General features: G+C 43.5%; 1 protein-coding gene across 1 annotated transcript; it reads left to right on the top strand.

Annotated features, from left to right (window-relative positions):
* Positions 1–2,709: 2,709 nt before the first annotated feature.
* Positions 2,710–17,425, top strand: LOC146206564 (mitoferrin-2-like). The gene is made up of 5 exons (XM_084591292.1): positions 2,710–3,236; positions 3,883–4,108; positions 9,306–9,362; positions 9,445–9,845; positions 15,344–17,425. Exons 1-5 carry the CDS (start codon positions 3,120–3,122, stop codon positions 15,518–15,520), a joined length of 978 nt encoding a protein of 325 aa, XP_084447418.1. The 5' UTR covers positions 2,710–3,119; the 3' UTR covers positions 15,521–17,425.
* The last annotated feature ends 6,180 nt before the right edge of the window (positions 17,426–23,605 follow it).

Genomic DNA, 23,605 nt, shown 5'->3' on the forward strand with positions numbered 1-23,605 from the left:
GGGGTACACTCCAGTATACATCCTTGCCGAGCAAGCGCTAAGTGCTGACATGGTCACACTAGACATGAAAGTATATACTAATTCGTGTTGCCAAACTGTGTGAAGCGGAGCTCTTATATCCTTAAAATAAGAGGCTTCTACCACGCCGACGCCTCCCTCAAAGCGCAGCCAGGCGCAGCTCTCCGCGAGCGGCTGTCCCCGAACGGTGGCGCCGCGGCGGTGGCGACTGGAAGTAGGCGCCTCCCGCCGGTTTCGGGCGACGTAGCAGGCCGCACCTAGTGCGCTTCCATCGAGCGCTTCCATCGAGCGGCCGTGGTACAGGAAACCTCTCCGCACGGAAATCTGACTGCTCACGTGTAGGTCGGTAAGTGGATTGAGTTTACTGAGCTCACAACAAGACGGATGCTTCTTAACTGCAGATAATCTGGTGTTGCACTGTGAAATGACAAAATGATTTCCTGAAACCGAGGGAAGTATAAGGAATTTCTGATGTGTGTGATGTTTATAAATGGTACATTAGTGTAATTATTTTATTGCGGTAGCAATACTGCGCCAGGTTTCGAGCCGTCACGTGGTTCCAGCGGAGGCCACTCTTGACCTTGAACAGCCGAGGAGGAGGAGAAGAAGAAGAAGACTGGTAATGTAGCGCACCTTACACTGATAGGGCGTGATAGGGGAATAATGTAGCAGGCAAAAGAAGCTACCGCCATTGCTATCGCAATTCAACTAAGGTTAACCAGAGTTAAATCACAACTAATTTTATTTTTTCAATGACAATAAATTTTACCATGTGACAGACAGAAGTGTTACATACAATTGACAATTAATTTAGGGCTATCAGCGATTCATTTTCAGTAACGTTAAAGTGCAAGCTACGAACCAGTAGCTGCGAAGACATCGTAAAAACTGCTCTTGGTCGCTGTCATGTTCTGGGAAGGAATTTTGAAGGCCCCAAGATTTTTTTTATCATTAAATGAGCAGTGACTTGGAGAGGTTCTGTCGTTTACTTCCAAAACAGGTGCCAAATATAAAACTATGCTGAAAGAGATAGAGTTCATCTTATCATGTGACTATAAATATGTATTTATTCTCGAACTAAACACCAATGGTTAAGCCCGTATGAAGCTATTTTACTCCCTTTGTCAGAAACAACCAGCTTGCTCGAAAGACAGCACAGACGAAAAGGGGTGGTAATGATTATAATGGGCTAACAGCGTACATTAATACACATAGATCAAGTGTATTATGTAATATTTAGTGTAACAGGTGCTGCGAAGATTTGTTTCTCAAACGTTCGAGCATTTCTCTAAAGCGAAATGTGCTCATTACAGCTGTTACGGATGCGCAGGATTCTTCAAGAAAAAAAAAAAAAAAAGCAATTTGAAATGAATATATGCATGGGTTAACGCGCCATGCAACATCGGCTATATGACGGGTGTAGGGGCGGGCCTCGGTGTCATTGACCACGTGGGATTGTTTAACGTGCAGTCAAATCCCACAGCCGAGGAGCGCCTTTCGAAACGGCTGAGATCGAACCCCCGTTCTCGAAATCAGCAGTCGAGCACCGTACAGTTGAGACACCCTGACAGAGGTTTAACAGCAAAAAAAAAAAAAAAAAAATAATAATAGTAATAAATAAATAAAAATAAAAAGGACAACTCTATCGTGGATACAGAAGGCACAGAGTGGCTCGTTCAAACTGGAGTTTGCTATGCAGCAGTCTGCGGTCGCATGTTTTAGTAGTTGCGGTATTCCAAACAGAAACGTATATACGATTTTTGAGCGTTTGAATCAAGTTGTATTGACGGCAGCAGCCGGTTTTGCATTGACACGGCGCCTATAACGACAGCAGCGCTTCGTTTGAGACACCGCTTGTCAAAGAATCGCAAGTGCCGAAGTCTGCGACTGATGATGTCCTTTCCAGCGTGACATACTCGATATTGCCGCGATACCTTCAAAACTTTATTTGTTGTTTTTTAACAGCCGCCGGCATGCGGGCTTATCACTGTGATCCTGGCACGCGCATCAATTCTGTATCCCGTGTTTGTTCATGCTCGTTGTCGCGATACGACGTGTTATCATTTTCTTTGTCGCGAACGATGCTCCGAGACCTGTCTCGAAGATTCCGATCACTTTCGTATGTTTCTACAATGTTCCAGGTTGTACTAGTAGCAGTTTGCGACGTTATCTAGATTGTTCTGAGCAGCCTTTAAATTGAGCGTTTACGAGTGTGACGGGCATTCTTTGTTCGACGAGCACGTTTGTTGCTATCGCCGCCGCCGAGTTGCTTAGTTCTTTTGCGGACGCAAGTCAGCCCAATAAAGAGAATTTCTGTACCATCAAGCCTGTGTCTTCTTTTGGCGTCAATGACTGTCACCACTACGCGACAATACGGACAAGATTTTTTTTTTTTTAATAGAGCGTGGGGTAATAGCCTGTTCATATTTCTTTTGCAGCAGGTAAATATGTAAGCAAAAGCGCACAGGAACCGCGAAACAAACAAAAAGCGCTCTTGTACACGCCGCACGCGCGCACGTAAATCACTGCAGGATGGCACGCGACGTGAACACGCATCCACACCACACTGGGTAGGGTTTGCCGCTAGGTGGCGAATCTCGAGGCTCAAACAGCAATCTCGGGTCTCGGGGGTTAACCACCATAGTAATACTGGTAATACGTACGCACACAGCAGTGGATCAGAGCAACGTTGTATCAGAGTCACGTTGTGTCAGTACCGTTAGGCGAAGTGACAACGGGGGCAAGGCCATGCAATGCAGTGAATGCAGTCTGCATGGCGGGCCGACCTCATCTATCTACTCACCTATTCACTCTAGACGAGGCATATACCCATATACCTTGGACGAGGGCGCCCTCATGCCGAGCCATCGGCGCGGATAGCCTTTGCGGCTAGCGCGGCGGCGCTGATTTGCTTGCCGCCACCGCAGCCGCCGTAAATCATTGGCACAAGTTCTCCTTGCCCCTTAGAAGTTATTTCTCATATTTCTACGCAAAAATGTAGGGGCTTTGGACGCTCTCATATATATTTGTTTCTAAATTCTTTACTTGCGCCCTTACGCTTAATAAAATACAAGGCGGCCTTTTGATCAGCTCTTGATCTTATGGATTTCGAGGACTATGAAAGTCTACCGACTGCCAATGTGGTTACCCACATGCTTGCGGGTGCCGCGGCAGGAGTCATGGAGCATTGCGTTATGTACCCTTTGGATTCTGTCAAGGTGAGTAGATATGATACACGTGGAGCTCTAAAATCACGATGCGTGGATGTGCACGTTGCGTGAAGCATTTAGCACGTTTCATTGATTTTACTGCAAATGTGCTGTAGTCATTAGTGTGTGTTATAATGTTAATATGACAGCGTATTCGCTTACTTTGCTTGTGATCAATAGTACGGTAGTATAAACGAACTGTCTTGCAGGCTGCTCTGCAAGTTGCCATGCTATGAAAGCAAAGTTCTGCGAGTGCTGAAAAACGCGACCTTGACTGCCGTTGGACACAGGTGCAGACTTTTGTGGCGATTTGTGTCTATTTGTTTAACAAAAGCGAACTGTCCTTTTCCCGGATGCCGCCACAGTATTGTCGCTCAGGTGTGGCCGGTTTCATGTCTGGGCGACGTTGCAGTGTAGTCTGCTGCGAGCGCCGACTTATGCTCATGATCCTCTCCAGTCGCTCAAGCGTTATCGTACTTGCAGGCTGTAACGCCGTGCCCGAGTTATGCCCTTTTACGTTTCTACGAATGGCTTTTATTTGCCTAACGCGTGGTTTTGATGTCTAAAAACTAGGAGCCTAGTGTATGTTCAAAAGCATAATCAAATATTGACCATTGATTCATGTACACGTGCGTACCACTCTATTTCCTTGCAGACTAGAATGCAAAGCCTGCGGCCTAGCCCCGGTGGTAGATACAGCTCAATCCCTGATGCATTCTACAAGATGGTACGGCATGAAGGTGCACTCAGACCTGTCCGGGGCATGAGTGCTGTGGTTATCGGAGCTGGCCCAGCTCATGCCTTGTACTTCTCATGTTATGAAAAACTCAAGCGAAGTATCAGCGGCACGGAACATGGAACGAACAGTCCCGTTTCACAAGGTGCTTTGGTCATTTCATTTCTCTGTAGAAGAATCCCTTGCCTTACCTCATGATTTATGACACAATTTTCTTTTACACTGCTATAACTGTTACTACTGCTGTGCGTCTGCTGTTTGTCAAATAACATTGATCAATGTGTCAAGTTGCTCAATGGCAGCAGCATTTTTAATATGTGAAAGCTATTCTCTGACAAGCACTTATAGAATAGCAACACTTGCCTAAGTTTGATGTGACATCATGCAAAATAACATATCCGTCTTGAGTATATCATCATACTTTCATCATGGCGGGATCATCGACGGGTATTCGTATGCACATGCTTGCTTGAGTACTGTTGCCAATTGACAAAATTGTAATGAGTACTTAAAACAAGCAAAACTCGTAGTTTAGACCTTTGCATTCAGGCAAAAGGAAATGTTGAAAATGAGCACACACAATCAGTGGGCAGTACTATGATGTCCATGTAGCCCTAATCTCAAGGGGCCTATATAAATGAAATACATACTTTTTAACTGTTAAATAAACAATTGATACCTATTAGGGGTATGTGAATGTTTAAAAGTTTCTAATGGTGAATCAGTTTGATTTGCTGAACAAATCAGATAGGGAATATTTTAGCAAGAGTTTTTAAATCATTGCCCTGAAAAAATCTCTCTCGCAACTGTTTTAAAAGCTGCTTACCTTTCTTTTTTATTTGATTTATCTATTTCTTAGAAAGAAATAGGAGCGAGAGCAAAAGGCAGAATAATGCCTGACAAGGGCTCTTGCCCCATTCACAGTTTGGCAGGATAGTCATTGTACATAGGCATAGATAACAATGTTCCTTACGTTACCAGCTTCCAGAAAAGTGATTTTAAGTGGATGCGACACAGCATTCAAGAACAGACACTAGCACGAAAGACACAGCAGCACTACAAAAAAAAAAAATGCGGTCGGAACATAATTATCAAATTGTATGTGAGAAGCAATAAAAATATAACTGCAATATTTAATAGCAAGATACTGAAGAGATGATAAAGACCTATTATACACTGAAACACAAGCATGAGCACACTAAGGTAATGCTGTGTTGTTTTCAATGAAAGTGGCTTTAAGAGTTTTTTTTTGGAGATATTTACACTGAAGTCGATTAATTCTCGTACTTGATTTAAAAGGGTAGGTATCTGATATTCAGTATTCACTGCACACCATATTTCTGCAATTGGTTTGTATTGGAAAGAAAGTTCTGTGTTGTACCACAGTTCATTTGTGTGGCAGTGTTCATAATATGGCTCCCAAAATTAGGGATCGTGGCAGGGTTCAGCCAGATTAAGGTATTTCTACCATGATGTCCAATATAGAGAGGCTATGACATAGCTTGTGCTCATATTGTATCCCATGTCTTGCATTATTTGGCAGTCTTAGTTGTAGCTACATGAGTTACGGTGACGTGTCATAGCACCGTCATAAATTCTTCACTTTTCTTGCTTGGATGTTAGTAGTAGCAAATAAACCTTCAAATTACTGTTGTACTTTTATGCAGATTAGTTATTTGTTTTTACTCAATTAGGTACCAAACCTACTCTGTTCGTATTGAATTTGGTATTGAAGAAGTACTATTCACTCACTCTGCATCTACAGTGGACTAAGGGGTCCTCCTGGGAGTGTCGACATTATTTTAATTAAATAAAGTTCTTTCCTCCTCCTCGACAGTTAAACAGTGTCTTGTATCTACAGTTAATGTCTGTCTTGTGGAATAGTTTAAATGTAGAGGTAACAGTTTTTGTTTTATCTGTTGCAGTAAGGAGAGAGGAAAAAATTCTTTGTCTTTTTTACTTTTGGTGGAAATTCAAAATATGTGAATTATCTGTACACAGAATAAATGTATTGAAATTTCTTGAGACCAGTAATTTATTGATAATTCTGAAAGCAAATTAGATCGGCAGTTAACAGGTAAAAAATTTGATTTCTCCTTTTCTTAAGCTGTGCGCAGGCATGGAGAATATGTGCATGCTGTTGTAAAATGTAAAGTTTTTTTTTTTTATTATTATTTCAAACACAACCAACATAAGGAACATTGCAACAAGCATCTGGATCCCTAGCTCGCAGGCTAGTTGGGATCCATGCACATAATGTTCAAAAGAAATTATTTAGTAGACAGCACAGACATTTGGCAAAATTTCAAAAGGAGTAAAAGAGTCGCAACCTATTGTAATAGTACGACTTGAGCAGTGCAGAGAAGTTGGTATTTTGCTTTATTTCTATAGGGATTTCATTCCATATTGTAGTCCCTACAGACAGAAGAGTTCTTTTGCCATACACATTTTTGCTAATTGAGATGAGAAAATTGTTTTTCGCTGCGCTTCGTGATCTGTATTGTGAGGAGACAAAGTGAGATGAGGGTAAAGGATAGTTGCTGGTGATTGAACGGTGCACCATTATCGCAGTTTTATGCTGAATTATTAGATGAAGAGGAAGTATCTTTAAAGATTTGAAGAGAGGCGTCGTATGGGCACGGTAACTGGAATATGATATGAACCGAATTGCTCTTTTTTGAATTTTGAAAAGTGGTTTTAAATATGTCGGATAGGTATGGCCCCAAGATTCAACACAATATGACAGGTGACTGTGAAATAAAGAAAAGTATATTGTTCTTAGAGTCACAGAATCGAAGTACTGTTGACATTTTAACAATGTGAAGCAGACACGGGATAACTTTTTGCAGAGAGATTCAATGTGAGGTTGCCAGTGTAATTGCTCAGCAAGTATAATTCCTAAGTAAGTGATGTGATCAACTTGTTTAATGACAGAGCCTTGAATGTTAATATGCAGGTTCTGAGTTGGTGGCGGCTTGCGTGGGGACCTGAATAGAACATACTTCGTTTTAGCAGAGTGAAGCGTCAACTTATTGCTAGCAAACCAATGCGAGATAGAGTTAAGTTCAAGATTTGCACTTTCGATCACATCCTCATATGATTCACTAGCGCAAATCAAGGCAGTGTCGTCAGCATACATGAATGCTGTAAATTTATTTGATATTTTGGGGAAGTCATTTATGTATATGGAAAATAGAATAGGCCCAAGGACTGACCCCTGTGGCACGCCGGCACCAACAACCTTGTACTCTGATTTTAGATGGAGCAATTAACACACTGTTCTCTATTTCTTAAATAACTGCTAAAAAATTTGAGTGCTATACCGCGAAAGCCACAGCACTCTAATTTGCGAAGCAGGATGTCGTAATCCACCGAATCAAAGGCCTTTTTAATGGCTAAGAACACGCTCAAGACAAATTTGTTATCGTTTAATAGCTGATTTATGAGATTCGAAATTAGGAGGACTGCTGTGCCAGTTGATCGATTGCTCCTAAAGCCATGCTGACAGGTGAAGAGTATAGCTTCGCGTTCCACAAAAGCTGTTACTCGTGCCGCTAAAAGTTTTTCAAACAGACTGCAACAAATGTTACAGGTTGATTGACCAGCCACACATGCTGTAAACGGTTTGATGCTTCATTCATTGCTATGGCGTCTTGCTTTTATCATCATCTTTCATTTTGCCCAGTTTGTGTACTGTCTTTGCGAAAAATAACCAGACTGCTGAGACCACGGAAAAAGTGGGCTAGGTTCTACTTTCATGACATGAACGCATGTCATCGCTATCTTTCAGTGCGTGATAATCAATCTCATGATAGCATGGGAAGTGGCAGGGGTAGCCTGGTTTACTTTTGCTCACTATTTCTTTTTCACGACATAGCTCAGGAATCCACCAAGGGAGAAACATTTACAGCATCCTCCTTCCTTTTAATTTGTCAGTCAGTTTCGTCCTGTCTATTTAAAGAAGTCACACTTTCATGGGGCTCACTTTTTAAGTTGTGTGTTAAAGCACATCATCTCACTTGGGCCCTGCAAGTAATCTTGTTTGATGCCATGGCATTGTTTTTTATTTTACCCAGTTTTCAAGCCTGGCAAAAGGAATATGCTGGTGGAAAGTCAGGATCAGTACAGTACGCTTGGTTTAATGTCCCAAACCTGCATGTGTACATGACAGGTGATGTAGTGATGGGCTCCAGATTAATTTGTCTCTGTAGAGCATTTCATGTGCTTGTCCTGCATAATCACATTTAAGGTTTTCTGTATTACTGGGTTTCACACAGCATTATAGGTTTCGTGATTGAGCAGTGGCTATAGCTTTTGCAAAGCGGGTTGAAGCAGGTAGCTATAAATGATTTAGAGAAGTGCAGTTATTTGCCATGTTCCTGATCTCTAGAATAGCGAACCTGTAGGACATTTTTGCTAGCCTTCTATGCTAAAATAAACTGCAGCTGTTTGAAGTGGTTATGAATGAAGCTGCCAGAAGGCAAACCAAAGAAGCAACAAGAAAGAGCGGCATACTTTTCTCAACTTCATTCGCGGTGCTTTATTCATGTCAGAATGGACCAACTAGCCCAGCAAAAAGTTCTGCTTGGATTAGTTACTTGCCCTCATCAAACCTAATGGGGCAGTATTTTTTCAAGTGTACGTGACTTGATTCTGTAGTCTTCACACTCATTGCAATGTGCCTGTGGCTCACAGATACCATTTCATGAGCAGTCGGCAAGCAGTGCTGTAATTTTTGTAATTAGGGTGTCAATACACTTCTTAGCCTGAGCTTGATTTTTTTTTTTTATTACTGTGAAAAATGTACAGCCTTTGTAAATAATAAAGCACACAAGTGGTTTGCTTCTTGTGTAGTGGGGCTCTCATAGTACCCTGTCTTTAAAACATTGCAGCCAACTGCTGCTTGCACAGAAATCATCATACCCCAGTGTGCAGGCCTGGCTGCTGGCCTTCATTTGAAGAAGTGCTCCTGGTACCGGCACATATTGTGTCAAGTCTTTAAACCTTGAAAACAAAGCTGCTTCCACGTCCGGGTAATGCTAAGGCCTAACTTGCTTACGGTCGGCTTTTGTGGCGGCCTGAGTGTTGCCCTCAGTCCAAAAACAATGTCTTAGGCTTTTTGGAAGGGCAAGGACGAGAGTTCGTTTTGCCTGCAGGAGATTTGGAATGCTGGCAATATATAATGAGCCTCATAGCATCATGGTCTAGAACTCTAGCATCATCATGGTGGAACTCGGGCAACATAGAATTTACATGCTTCACAAACAGCAGTATATTTTGCAACATCTGTTAGGAAAAGATCAGTCATAGATGTACATGCATGTCATTGCCTTTAATTTCAGGTCTTGCGGGGTGTCTGGCCACTGTGATGCATGACAGCATAATGAACCCAGCTGAAGGTGAGTTTGCAGCCAAGTGGCTTTGTAAATTTCATTTCTTCATGGCCAGCAGTGCACTGAATTAAGGTCCATTTTTGTGCAGTGGTGAAGCAGCGAATGCAGATGTACAACAGCCAGTTTAAGCGATGCACAGAGTGCTTCTTGCATGTGTGGCGGCATGAAGGAGCACATGCCTTCTACCGGAGCTACACAACCCAGCTGTCCATGAACATTCCGTTCCAGTGCGTCCACTTTGTCACCTACGAGTTCATGCAGGTGGTGACTAACAAAGAACGTGCCTATAACCCGCTGGCGCATATGGTATCTGGTGGTGTAGCAGGAGCATTCGCTGCAGCTGTCACCACACCATTGGATGTGTGCAAGACATTGCTGAACACACAAGAGACTTCCCTGCTCAAGACTACGCACCAACCTCAGATCAATGGCCTCATCAGCGCTGCGACGACAATCTACAGCTGTTGCGGCTTGAAGGGATACTTCCGGGTAGGCTACATATGTCATCCTATGAGCGGGAAATGGGGTTGAGGTGTGTGAGTACACATGGATGCAGATTTCAATATACAGTTGATCCTGGATATATCAAATAATTGCTTATATTGAACTGTCTGAACACCCCCTTGAAAATTCCATGCAAAAGTATAGTAGTATTATCGTTCATGGAGCTCCTATTAACGGAACGTTTTATTGATCAAACTGTGCACCGTGCCTTGCAAGGGGTGCTTCTCCTAATGGCACTGCCACAATAACTTAGCGCACATGGAGCCAGGTCAACTGAGCGTCCTTGGGCACCTGCTGGCAGCGCTAACACTGTAAAACCATGTGATGAGGTTAACGTCCAGCCCACTTGAAAGTGACCTTTGGTCTAGCATGTATTTTTCAACACAACAATATTGTCATACGGGCAAGCCAGCATTCGGTGGCCTGGTTGTCATGCGGTGAAGCCAGCCTAGCTTACTGAAGACTTGTGGCTGCTCTCGCATGGCAGGCGTCGTTGCTGAAGGCGACCCAGAAATCAACTGTACTGATTGAGTTATGTTTGGAGTCTACCAGTAACAGAATTAGGCCTCTTATGATTGGTGATGGCTTTTCCCAAAGCACCATCCACTGCAGCTTTGATGCGAACCCGAATTCAAATGGGAGTTCTGCCGTGTGGCGCAAGTTGCGAGCAGCACAAGCTCCACCACTGTGGCCTGGCCCATGGAGTGGCATTTGAGGTTGTGCCCAGCGTATCCACTTTTCTACGCATAGCGCATGGTGCTTCCTGGTGCGCGGGTGTGCGCTTGCATCTCGCAGGCCAGAACACTCACCGCGAGCAGTGACAGTTCGGACTGTAACATGGGGTGCATTCTGATGCATAATTTGACATCTACTGTGGAATTTCGCGGATTCTTTCTTCTCAGTCCACAGAATTTTAGATTTTCCACCGCACAAAGTTAGGGCCCTTATTTATAGACCTGTAGCTTTTACCAGCTGTCTAGCCAAATATTTTGAAAGTGTTCTTAACCCTTTCGCTGTCACGAACGTACCGGTACGTTTTCGCACTTCGCCCCACAGAGTCACCAACGTACCGGTACGTTCTCTATTGTGCATTAAAAACTTAGCGCCTGAGCGCGAAGCTTGCGCGCTTGGACAGGCTGCGCCATCTGTCAAATCTTTCTACAAGTTCGTATTTTCGCCCCGCGTTGTGTTGATATGTATATACTGAATAGTATGGAGCGACCACGTCCACCCCCGCTACCTTCTTTGCTGCGGGGGTGCGGTTGCTCCGCGCGCGCTACTGTATCGCGCTAAGCGATCTTGCGGCGCGTGCGTGCGGTTATGGGTTCAAGGGTTGTTCTGCCATATTCCGCAGGCTTGCAGGTTTTATTTTTATTCTGTTAGAGTGTCTGCTACGACGCGTCACGTTCAAGGGCTCGCGCCGTTGCCTCTCGACACATTACTAGATTGCTGCTTTCGCTCTCTCTTGCCGTGCTCTTGCTTGCGGCTAGCAGCAGAAAAGGAGGCTATTTTAGCCTCTGTCAATCTCTCTCTGTCATCTTGATTTCACAACGTGCCGTTTATCTCCGTTGTGCGAGCTACCGAAAGTACGCCCTCCGTGCGCACGGTTACTTTTGGATAGCTCACCGCGCGGGATCTTCGACTGCGAACTGGAGCGATGGCTCTTTTGATTATAAACACGAGTGTCGAGCTCGGATTCGGTCTCTAGAGAAGTAACGAGCAGTTTTTTTTCTTATATTATCCACATTTATCTCATTTATAATCAGGCTAGTAATGATGATGATATTAATTAACAGCATCTACAGAACGCTGAAATGTGCATATTCCATTGACTATGTTATTTGTATAGCAATCATAATCAAAAATAAATCGCTCTGCTCGTTCCCAGATATGCTAGTTCCCTGAAACCAAGCAGACACTAGGGGTGTGTCACGGCCAGAAATGCCCGACAGCGAAAGGGTTAATATTAGATTAACCTTTGCCCTAGAATCTCATGAACTTATCATTTTTCATCAATTTGGTTTTAAAAAGCATGCTCAACTACAGAGGATCTAGTTAGCCTTGAAAATGCAATCCAAGAAGCATTCATACACAAACAGCACTGTCTTGCTGTTTTCTTTGATCTGGACAAGGACAACATAACCTGGAGACTCAGGATCCTGCATGACATGGCAGGCTTAAGCATCCATGACAGGATGCTGGGAGTTTTGACTTTCTGTCCAACCATTCATTCCAAGTGTGTCTTGGTGCAACTCTGTAAAACACTACCCAGGAAAATGGTGTTTCTCAGGGGTGTTTTCCAAGCACAGCACCCTGTGTGGAACAAGGAATTCTTAACCAAAATAATTCCGAATTCCATTATATATTCACCAGTCTGTGTTTACGATTTCCAGTCCTCCAACACATCAGCATACTAGAAGCAAATGCAGTGAACAATAAATAAACTAGCAGTATGGGCAGACAAAAATGGGTTCCAGTTTTCTGCATAGAAAACAGTGGCTGTTCCGTTCTCACTCAAAAAAATAAAAAAGGCTTACAGGCTGACCGCACTTGACTCCTAAATGAAATAAATTGCCAGGAAAAAATTGACACATTTCAAGGCGAACTTTTAACAGTAGACTCACATTCTTGTCGCATGTAATCCAATAGGACATGCATTTTATATATTTATTGCTCAGCTGTGTGGTCTTGCCTAAATTATGGTAGCGTAGTGTATAGGTCTGCAAGACCATCATATTTGAAATGGCTAGACTCAGTGCATAACCTGGGATTATGTTTCACAGCTGGTGCATATGGAACTTCTCCCATTAGCTGTCTGTACGTAGAAACAAATGAACCATCATTTGATTGCAGGAGAACCGTGCTTGCATGTAAAAATACAGCCCCTGCTGAATCATCTAAGCTACTCCATGGTTACAAATTGCACCTCCAAAACCCTGTTCTACAATATACCCCAGTCAATCGGACCTTTGCTACCTCGCTTCGAGGAAACATGCCAAGACTTGGGAATACAGAGTGGCCTTTCTAATGTTATCCAAGGCATGATCTGTTGCCACCACTACAAGAATACCTCACACTGCAAGAAAAATATGTGAGCCCGAATTTTATATGCATGCGAATGGTTTGAAAACAGCAAATTACATTGGAATTACTCCGAGGTAACTTTGAAAACAGCAAATTACATTGGAATTACTCCGAGGTAACTGGAAAAATAGTAAGGTTACCAAACTGTGCATTTATATTTTTACCAGTGGATGTTAGTTGTCTCTGTAGCTGTAAGCAAAATAATAAATCATATTATTGATATGATTACATTGATTCCCTGAGCTTACTACAGCATTACATTTCTGAAATGCAGTTAAGGCCCAAGTAGAAAGCATTATGCGCAGTGCAGAAGAAACCTCAGGGTCCTGAGCCATTTCTGGATAGATGATATTGAGAGAGTCTATGTATGTGCTGCACAAGCCTGTAAGGAGACAGGTACACATCCTGTGCAAAGTTTGCATTGTTAGTACAGCTAAAGCTGAGAGATTTATTGCAGAATAAATTGAAAAATAAATAATAATCTACACTTAGTAAAACATATAGGAGAATGGAAGGCATGCACACACTGTGAACATTTATTGAAGGAATTATATGTCATCTCAGCTGTAACAGGACGCACCTGGACTTGACACATTAACTCTTGCTGTCTAAACCGGACAAACCTCTATGCCAGAAATTTGGAAGGGAACTTTCTGTTAGCTGTATGCTATTCTCATACACAGAACTCTATGGACATACTGTGAAATCCGAAAACTGGTGGTAAAACTTTTGGTTCCATGTTTCCTACGGGCGCTTTCCTTTCACCCCAGTCAGCCTAGCCAGGCAACAACAGCGCTACCACATATTTCTTACGTCACAGATCGGTGTTGGTCTATATCAGATGACTTGGTAGCCATATTGTAACGCCACCACAGGTTCCCCCATCTCAAGAGTGGCCAAACAGCTAGATAGAAAATATTTTCCTCCATTCTACAATGCACACATCCCTTTCCACCTATGCTTACACATAGGTGACAATTCACTTGTTCAAATTTCTTCTATTTTTAGTTTTCTAAAATAAGCAAGGAACCAAGCAAGTTGTAATATCTTAAGAACTTTTCATTTTTTTACCCATTAAGCAAAGTCATTGAATCTTGTTTGGCGGTTTATGGCTTTAGTTGGCTATGTGCCCTATAAACAGCTAAAACAACACAGGGAATTGTGGCATTAGTGGACAGTTACACAAGTACCATTCTAGTGCCCGCTGTGAGAAAACCATATCAAGTTTCGTCCTTTTCCTGGTGTTATTTTCTATGCATCCTGATTGGCCTAGCAAAAATTAAATGTTTTACTAAAGCTGTATGTAAAGGCTACAGTTTTCCGCTTTTACTGTAGGCTTCATTTGGCGTATGGAGTTAAGGCGCAAAAAGAGTTTTTGTTGAGCACGATGAAGCCAATGATGACAACTCTGCAACTTGCACTCTCATCATAAATTTGATTTAATGGTTTACCTCCTAAGTGTTTCTGTTTGTAGCCGTGGTTATACAAACTATTGTCAATATAGTTTGTTGTAAATAATGAAGAATAGGATATTATTACCAGCAGAGTTGTAGCGAATGAGAAAAAAAAAGAAGAGATAGACACTTGTTTATAAAAAAAAATTTCACATTTCAGGCCTTATCACAGGTTGAGAAATAGTTCACTACCCAAGTTCTTACTGTACATTTCGACATATGGCCTTTGATGTGTCAGTTTTGTGTAGTACCTGTAGCAACACCAAGAGACTAGTTCATGTCTTGCTGCATTGATGTGTTATGATGTGGTGTCATTTGTGATCTCAATTATTCTCTTCCATTTTGCTTGTGCCTTTTAGTTATGAACTCTTATGGAGTTCCCAATTTCCTCAAATTGCCCTCTTTTAAAGACAAGGCACATCTCAGGCTCTCTATTTCATAAATACTAGAATGCCACTGAGGGGTATGCAAGTAGCCACCTGCACTAGTCTGGAGAAAGACACATGCATTGCTAGTGGTTAAGAAAGGAGGTTGCTGTTGCTCATGGTTACGTTTAGGAGATGGCAGGGATGTAGGGTGAGTCAACCATAGTTTGTTGCTTTGTAAGCAAAGATTAGTTAGTGAACTGTTCTGCCAAGCGGATGTTTCGTTATTGTTCACCCAGGATGCCATTGCATCTGGCAAGTGCCATCGAAATTCCCGTGGGTATACTTGGCATATTTTTTCTTGAAGTCTATGCATGTTATAGCATTTAAGTATTAATGTTCAGTCAGAGTGCTGGCTGCCTGCCATGCCTTGCACAGTGTGTTGCCTTCTCACTGGAACTCAGCCATCGGCACAGCTAATCTCATGTCTTTACCCTGGCAGGTTTGCTCTTGTGACGCAATACCAGCACATCTGAATTTCCGACTTTATCTAATGTCTTGTGTTCATCTTGGTTTGCAGGGGTTGCAAGCTCGAGTGCTATTCCAAATGCCCGGTACAGCAATCTCCTGGTCTGTCTACGAGTTCTTTAAGGCCAACCTGAACAGACGCAGTTCTAGGGAAAGTGAGTTCAGTACTGCAACCAGTATAGATACTGCAGTTGCTAGTGTGTCCATGGGTCGTTCTGGCACGATCTAGGAGCCTGTCTACTTGAGGACATCAAGTTTCCTGCAGCGCTGCTGAAGCCAAAATGCATGACCACGGCTGTGCCTCACTTGGAAGAGCTAGTCAAGTGGCAGAGCGTCTATTAGGCAGAAGTGTCTGCCACAAAGGTGAAACCTGCCTTGCTTGCACCAAAGCAGGCATGGAGCAAGTTAACAGCAAACTTTGAAGATGAAGAACAAGCTCACAGCCTTCGTCTTTCAAAACAAAAGTGAGATATCTTGGGTGCAGCAGTTGCGTGGCAGTGCAGTGTGTGGCTTTTGCCAAGGTGTGGACGCTTGGCCATGTATGGCCTTCAGAGACATTGGTGCTGTTCTTCATGCTACCATCTTTTCAGCACCTTATGTTAGGTTGTTTGAAATATCAAAGGCAATTAGTAAGGGTTATCCCAGTTGTAACAATGGGATTGGAGCAGCTATAAGTGAACCGTGTTATGTACAGATGTTGTTTACGAAAGGAACTGAGGTAAATGTGGTACTAGTTGAGATTTTAAAACAGATAGTGTATCAATTTTACTACGTCCAGAGTTGGGATGCCAAGAAAGTTGTCCGAATCACATGTCTTCTAAATGAATGCACATGTCAGCTTCCATACCACTGCTTTTAGTGAAATGCTTTTGCTTGTCATTTACTTGTGCTAACACTATATCATTATCTTTGTGGGAAACAGTGGACATGGCCAGTTAAAGCAAGCAGTGCCAATTGTGTAGAGCAAAAAAGTGCTACTGACAACGTCTCTAAGACCTAAAAATGCATGCACAGGCAGGATGTTTGTGGCAAGGCTCAAAGTTTTAGTGAGTGTTTGTTTAATATGTGTTTACTGTAGTTCAGTGAAAAAAGTTTGATATACAAAACTTTTTTTGTAGGCTTGTCTGACTAGTCATACTGTTCAGTACCCTGAAGGGTAGCTGCCTTGATTTTTTTAGGGCTGTAGCCAGTGAAAATTACTGCCCTGAATGTTTGCCAGGAGTTTACTTTTTAAAATTGCAATGGCAATTACATACTCTTTTCTTGGAGCAAATGATGTTGGCATTTATATTTTGTAGTTAAGCTATCACATTTCATCTCACAAACAACTTGTTCATTGCTGTAAGGAGCAGAACCCACTAACTTTGAGTTAAAGATCAGGTCTGATTACTCATCCCCTGAAATGAAGAGGGGAATTGGAAGCCTAAATCACTGAAGAAGAAAATTTTTGGCAGTGAAACTCATTTAAGATTGTGTGGCTACAAGGTTTAGAGCTTTTAATTTTTTTTTTAAATGTACAGAGTAAGCTTGCACCATTTAAAAAAATGCTGTAATGTAAAGTGTATTTTGTTGGTGATGTATTAAAGAGCCAGTGTTAAAAAAGCTCTGAACCATGCCTTCATGAGAAACATCTAGGAGAATGAAAGGCACCTGATGAGCACTGTCATCCACCACAAAATTTCCCTAAATGCGCAACGAGCGAGATTTTGTATGCACACTATTTGGCTTTTGCCTTTTCCCTATATTCAGCCTGACGAGCTCTGTCATCCGCCATTACCCTAAATGCATAACAAGCGAGGCGGTTTTCTACGCACATTATTTGGGCTTAGTGTTTTCCCTAAATTCGACAAGCACTGTCATCTGCCTCTAGATTCTCCTAAATGCGCAATTAGCAAAGCGATTTTAAATGCACAATATTTTGCCTTTTTTGTTTTAGATTAAGAATCGCAGTTATTTTTTCTTGACTGGCATTTCCTGACGCTACTTGCCGATGTTGTTGCTAGTGTCATGGCCTGTGGCCATCTAGCTATCTGCTATGTTGAGCAGTGGTGAGGTCACCACGCGAGTGCTGGCTACAGTGTTGAGTCATCGTGACATGATAAAGAAACATAATAAAGAACGCCTTGATTTTGCACTTTGTTTGTGAGTGATGCCTGTGAAACTTAATTGTCTAGATGTTTTTAGTAGTGCAATCCACCTGTTGTACTGTGAGCATCAAGTGAAATGTAAACAAGGCAGTTGATACAGGAGGAGTAAGACACGATTTTACTTGAGGCTCACTGACTATTTGTGCATTTTTACTCACTTTGCTGATATGTAGATCACTGTGTGGAAGTGTTAATAAGGCCTGGAAATGTTTTTTGTCCAGTTTCTATTATGTTTTTCAATTTTTGTTTTGTCAGTAAAATTTTCCTGATCAAGTTTTGAGTTTATGCTAATGACATGTACATGACAACTTGCAAAGCTCAATGAGTGGTCAGGGCTTCTTAAGCAGGACAGATGTGCACCTAGACCCAAACCTCACATTTTCACCTCATTTTACTTGCATAAAGCTGGACATACATCCATAGTGTTGATCTTTATATTGTCCTTCATTATTGTTTGTATTATGGCTTATTGTACCATAGTTCTGCATAAAGAAAGTAACAAAATTCCTATAAAGAAAGGTGTTAGGCAAGGAGACACGATCGCCCCAGTATTATTCACAGCTTGCTTAGAAGAAGTATTTAGAGACTTGGAATGAGAGCAATTAGGGATAAGAGTAGATGGAGAATACCTCAGTAATCTACAATTTGCTGATGACATTGCCTTGTTAAGTAACTCAGGGAATGAATTGCAAAGAATGATTGATGACCTAGACAGGAAAAGTAGAGAAGCAGGCTTGAAAATCAATATGCAGAAGACTAAGGTAATATTCAATAGCCTAGGGAAGGAACAGAAGTTTACGTTAGGTGGTGAAGCACTGGAAGTTGTAGGCGAATATGTTTACTTATGACAGGTAGTAACCGCAGATCCGGACCATGAAAGGGAAATAACAAGGAGAATAAGACTGGGATGGAGCGCATTTGGCAAGCACTCCCAGATTATGACTAGCAGCTTACCGTTATCGCTCAAGAGGAAAGTATACAATAGTTGCATCTTACCTGTACTCACCTAAGGGGCTGAAACTTGGAGGCTAACAAAAAGTGTTCTACTTAAGTTGAGGACAACGCAGAGGGCTACGGAATGAAAAATGGTAGGGGCAACATTAAGAGATAGGAAACATGCAGAGTGGATCAGAGAAATAACTCGAGTTACTGACATTCTAGTGGAAATCAAGAAGAAGAAATGGACATGGGCAGAACATGTAGTGCGAAGAAAGGATAACCGATGGTCGCTTAGGGTAACAAACTGGATTCTAAGGGAAGGAAAACATAGCAGGGGCGGCAGAGAGTTAGGTGGGCGGATGAGGTTCGAAGGGGTCAAGTGGATGCAGCTAGCACAGGACCGGGTTAATTGGAGGAATATGGGAGGGGCCTTCGCCCTGCAGTGGGTATAGTTTTTGGATTGATTGCATTGGTTCTGAGGCTTCCCTTTTTTACCAGTAGGACCAGACAGGTCCTATCTAAGTCAATTCCCTACTGTGACGGAGTCTGTCCCGCCCTGGCGCAACGCCACCAACACTATTTATTTAGTATGCCTTATCCAGTTCTCAAGGTGTCGTTTGGTTGTCTCTACAGCCACAGCCCTCTCATCCCGCTGTGTCGCATCACTGTCCACAGCAGCGTCTCCTTGCGGCTGTCCAAACGTGAACCCCAGCACCTGCGGCAAAGTTGACCCGCTAGGCTGACATGGCATGAGCACTTGGCAAGTCAACACAATATGTTCGATCGTCTCTGTCTCCCGCCGGCACACCGCACACAAGGCATCCGCATTGTCCTTGCCTTCGATTCGCGTGTGCCATTTTTTCATGCGCAGCTGAGTCAGGCTAAGGATGATGATGATGATTGTTTGTAAAGGTATCTCTTCTCGTCTGGAATGAGTATGTTAGGTTAAATTGGGGCACTGGATAGCTTTGTGCTACCTGAGTGAATAAGTAGCATGGATCTGAAGGGTTTGAAGCCTTTCTCTTTGACTTCAGGGGTGTCTTGTCTTTTAATCTGAACAGTGGCCAGTTTTCTACATCACCACGTCAGAAATAATTTCTTCTTTTTTTACTGGTGGGTATGCGAGTTTTTTTTTAAGGTTTCGTTACTCTTCTGCCTTATAATTAACTAGTGTGCTTTTTCATTTTTAAAACCAGGGATGTATATTTGGCTCATATTTTCTTATTGATATTAACCTTGGATTGAGAAATACTTTTGAAAAGTGGCGCATATGATTATATGTGTGTCAGGAACATAAATTCGAGTTCCCAAAATGCTTGCTTATTTGGATTGGTCTGTAGAATAATGGTTTTTTGTCTGGCTTAATGTCTAAAAGTGACTTTGGTTATGAGCGATGGTGTATTTGAGGGTTTGCTAATTTCGACAAACTTCGGTTCTTTAACGTGCACTGACATTTTACAATACACTAGCAAACGGCCACTGTGGCCAGGATCGAACCAGCGTCTTTGGGTTCAGCTGTCAAGTGTCGTTACAACTGTGCCACTGCTTGCGTATGGTTCATGTAGTTTGTTTATGCCATATATTTCGATGTGGAGTCATGGCCACCATTTGGCAGATAGTTGGTATATCCCTGAGAAGAAGCGTGGGTGATGGGATTAGGAAACAGCAATTTACAGAAAAGAGAGACAGTACAGTACAACCTCGATAATTCGAACTCGGTTAATTCGAAATCCCGGATAATTCGAAAGTTTTCTGCGGTCCTGTATTTTCCAATGTAAATTTGGCCGGATAATTCGAACAGGCGGCCTGCGCCAGCCCGGTTAATTCGAAAATTTGGACTGCTATGCGGCAATGCCTGATCCATGTTTCGCCGCAAACCCGGCGAAACGAAGGCCCTACGGAGCCGCGAGGCAAAGCCACATAGTAATGGTGATGATTTATAGGCGAAGCGCCCCAGCCGGAGCACTCTTTGCATAAAAATCGGTCCACAGTGCGCCTCGCGCACCGCCGAAACACGCGCCTGCAGAGGAGAAGACGTGCTTCACTGCAACACGGCGGGCATACCAGTTTTTATCACGTGACCTCGCCCCCACTCCATCCCTTGGTGTGCTTCGCCCACTCTTCCCCCGTGCCTCCGACGCTGCAAGTACGCCACCACCACCGCCGCGCCGGTCTCGCCTGCGCCATTTCTTTGTGTTGTGCGCTGTGGTTAGGGGTCGGCTACTGTGCCGTTTTTTGGGGCGGGACTGTGCAGAAGTGCTAGCTTTGTGACCGTAGCAGTGCAGAAATGCCAAGTACAAGACTTTAACGCTGCAGCAGAAGTTCTGCTTGATCCAGGAAGCAGGCAAGAGCGCTTGTTTGAAGACAGAGTTGGCCAAAAGGCATGACGTGCCCCTCTTGACGTTGTCCACAATTGCGAGTATTGCGACCGCATCAATGCGCTCTGCGCAGAGGATGAGTCCAACGCAGTCGGCTTCGCCGAGTATATCAACATTGAGAGCGAAGAGCAGACTGGCTACTCTGACTTGGAGAGTGAGATCACTGCTGGTACGAACATGCGCGATGACAGCGACGAGCCTCCCCGAGCACCTGCTCTTGGTGAAGTTATCGGATCGCTGAACGTTATCCGCAGTTTTGTTGAGTGCCGCGGTGGAAGTTCAGAGATGTTTCGTCTATTTGACCAACTCGAGAGCATCACTTTAGGAGCCACAAACTACCGGACGCGGCAAACCAGCATCTCTGATTACTTTCAGTAGTAATTCAAAATATGCCGAATAAAGGTAACACGTTCCTGCAACGAATTTTTTTGCCTAAGTCTTATTTCTTGGTGTGTTCGGTTAATTCGAAAATCCGGTTAATTTGAAGATTTCTCGCGGTCCCCATGACTTCGAATTAACGAGGTTGTACTGTAGTTAGTGGTGCTGCGTGGACATATTTGTCTGGGAGCATGAAGAACGGCTTTGATGCGTCGAGGCATTGCTGAGATTGCAAAGGATTTGGCTGCCTTGAACCGAAGAAACATGGAGACAAGTCATCTGAAGGCTCTGATGGGCTGTAAGGATTATCTCCCAGTGGCAGGGGAGTATATGTCATTGATTAACCAACTTATACCCCACACATAGGAGAAAGTTGGTTTTAGTGTGCATCTCTCCTATTGTAGGACAGATGATAAAGGAGTCTAGATCAAATGTGAGATTCCAAATGTCACGAGAGATCTGCTTCTTTATAAGCCTGTGATGATTGGAAGTTAAAGTAATGATGTAGCTGCGTAGGCACCAGGCAATGAATTGGTAAACGTTTTGAGTAATCCATGCGTTGTACTGGTAAAGTATGGCCGTATGACTAAGTACATCATTGATTTGCTCACACGATTGGTCCCAACTTGCATACACACTAGTAAAACAAAGGAGTCTTATGGTCAGCTAGGATTTCTCGCACAAGCAAGAGACCTTTCCAACCCCTAAGCCTTAATTGTAAATTGTGGTCGTAGGCGCACGAACTTAGGTCCTGAAGTGGCCATGGGAGCTTCGGTTGGATAAATGGTAAAGTTGTCTGCATAGGTAGCATATTGTCACGCGCCTTTGTAGAACGTCGACGGAAGATGAAGAAGAACGGTCGGGTAGATCGGTGAAGAAGAAAGAAGAACAAGGGCAGAGGGACGTTTGTACGCTTCGCCGCAGTCCTGTTTGGACCGATCCCTGTAAATAAACCCCCCGTGCGTACAAAGCACGTAACATCTTGGTGGAGGTTCTGGGTAGCGACCACGGAGCATTTCATCTACCGAAGAAGCCGTAGACTTGCTGGCCTACCACTAATGCCATCAGACATGACTGAAGATGGCAGTACCGAGCAGCCAGGCGAACAACTGGCCCCATTATCGAGAGCCGCATACATTCTCTGGAACACTACGAAAGAGTGAGTAAATACAATCACTGGAACGCCACTACTAAGCTGGCTAACGTGGCGTTCATCCTTGCCGCCACTGGCTTTGACTGGTTCGATAATCGCGAGGATTCATTAAGTACATGGGCTATCTTAACAAGCGAGATCAAGAAAAATTTTGGGGATGAACCTGCAAAGAAGTGCGCTGAACAAACTTTGCTTCACCGGGTGCAAGTACCCGGAGAAACTTGTACTGCGTATATCGAAGCCATCTTAAAGCTATGCAAGCTCGTCAACCCCACTATGCTTGAAGAAGACAAAGTCAGTCACCTCCTGAAAGGAATAGCGGAAGACGTTTATAATTTTCTTATTAGCAAAGAGAACCTGAGCACCACCGCTGATGTTATAAAGCATTGTAGAACATTTGAGGCTCTCAAGCTGCGACGAATTACACCTAAATTCGGAAGACTGGCCAATGTCACCTCTGTAGCCAGTGTTGAAGCCTGTCCTTCAGTTTCCATGGCTGATATGATAAGAGAGATTGTACGCGAGGAATTGTCAAGATCTAGGGACGCCATCTGTAGTGAAGAATATGTGCGGCAGAGTTGTGCACCGCAGGCAAATGTTGCCGCCCTGTCCACTCCGTGGGTTCAACCTAGCGGCGCTTTGCATATGGACGATCAGCGCAGCTGTACTCAACGTTATGACCACTAGCCGACGGAAAAGAGGCCCGCCTACTCTGAAAATGTGGTTCGTCAGCAGCGAGAGCCTCGCTACAACCAACGTTGCGACTTTGTTAGTAAGGACTCTTATGCTGATCGCTGGCGCCCTCAACCTGTGTGCTACAGGTGTGGCATTGCGGGGCGCATCGCTAGATACTGCCGCCGCCGTTTTCCAACTGTCCAAGACTACCGACCCCACGCGAACATTCACGGACGGCTGCACACCGAACAACAGCGATCCCCGACTATGCCTACTTGGACTCATACCATTCAACATATTTGCGGAATTCATCTCCTGCATCTGATCGTAGTGTGACGCTGCCACCTCAGCGCCCGTGCAGGTCACCTTCCCCTCGACGTTGTTCTTCCCCTACGGCTCAGGGAAACTAAGAGGTGCGGCCGATGGAGGTGAGGCTGCCGGCGAGTCGATGACGTCCATACCTCTACCCGTGTTTATATTAAAGAACAAATTGGAAATGTTTGTTGATGGTGTGAAAACAATGGCTCTTGTGAACACTGGTGCTACAGTATCTGTTATGAGTTTGAGTTTTAAGAACCGTTTAGGTAGGAAAGTAATTTTCAGTGGTGACCGTGCTGTGTTATTCCGTGGTGTCGGTGGTGAAC

This window comes from Amblyomma maculatum, chromosome 1, assembly GCF_055883805.1.
Source record: "Amblyomma maculatum isolate TAMU_Amacu chromosome 1, ASM5588380v1, whole genome shotgun sequence".
NCBI classification, from domain to species: domain Eukaryota; kingdom Metazoa; phylum Arthropoda; class Arachnida; order Ixodida; family Ixodidae; genus Amblyomma; species Amblyomma maculatum.

Bases quoted from the DNA above. Each gene is read 5' to 3' on its own strand.
- LOC146206564 (XM_084591292.1), top strand. From the start codon at position 3,120: ATGGATTTCGAGGACTATGAAAGTCTACCGACTGCCAATGTGGTTACC. The intron at 3,237-3,882 runs GTGAGTAGATAT...ATTTCCTTGCAG, and splicing joins ACCCTTTGGATTCTGTCAAG to ACTAGAATGCAAAGCCTGCG. The intron at 9,846-15,343 runs GTAGGCTACATA...CTTGGTTTGCAG, and splicing joins GCTTGAAGGGATACTTCCGG to GGGTTGCAAGCTCGAGTGCT.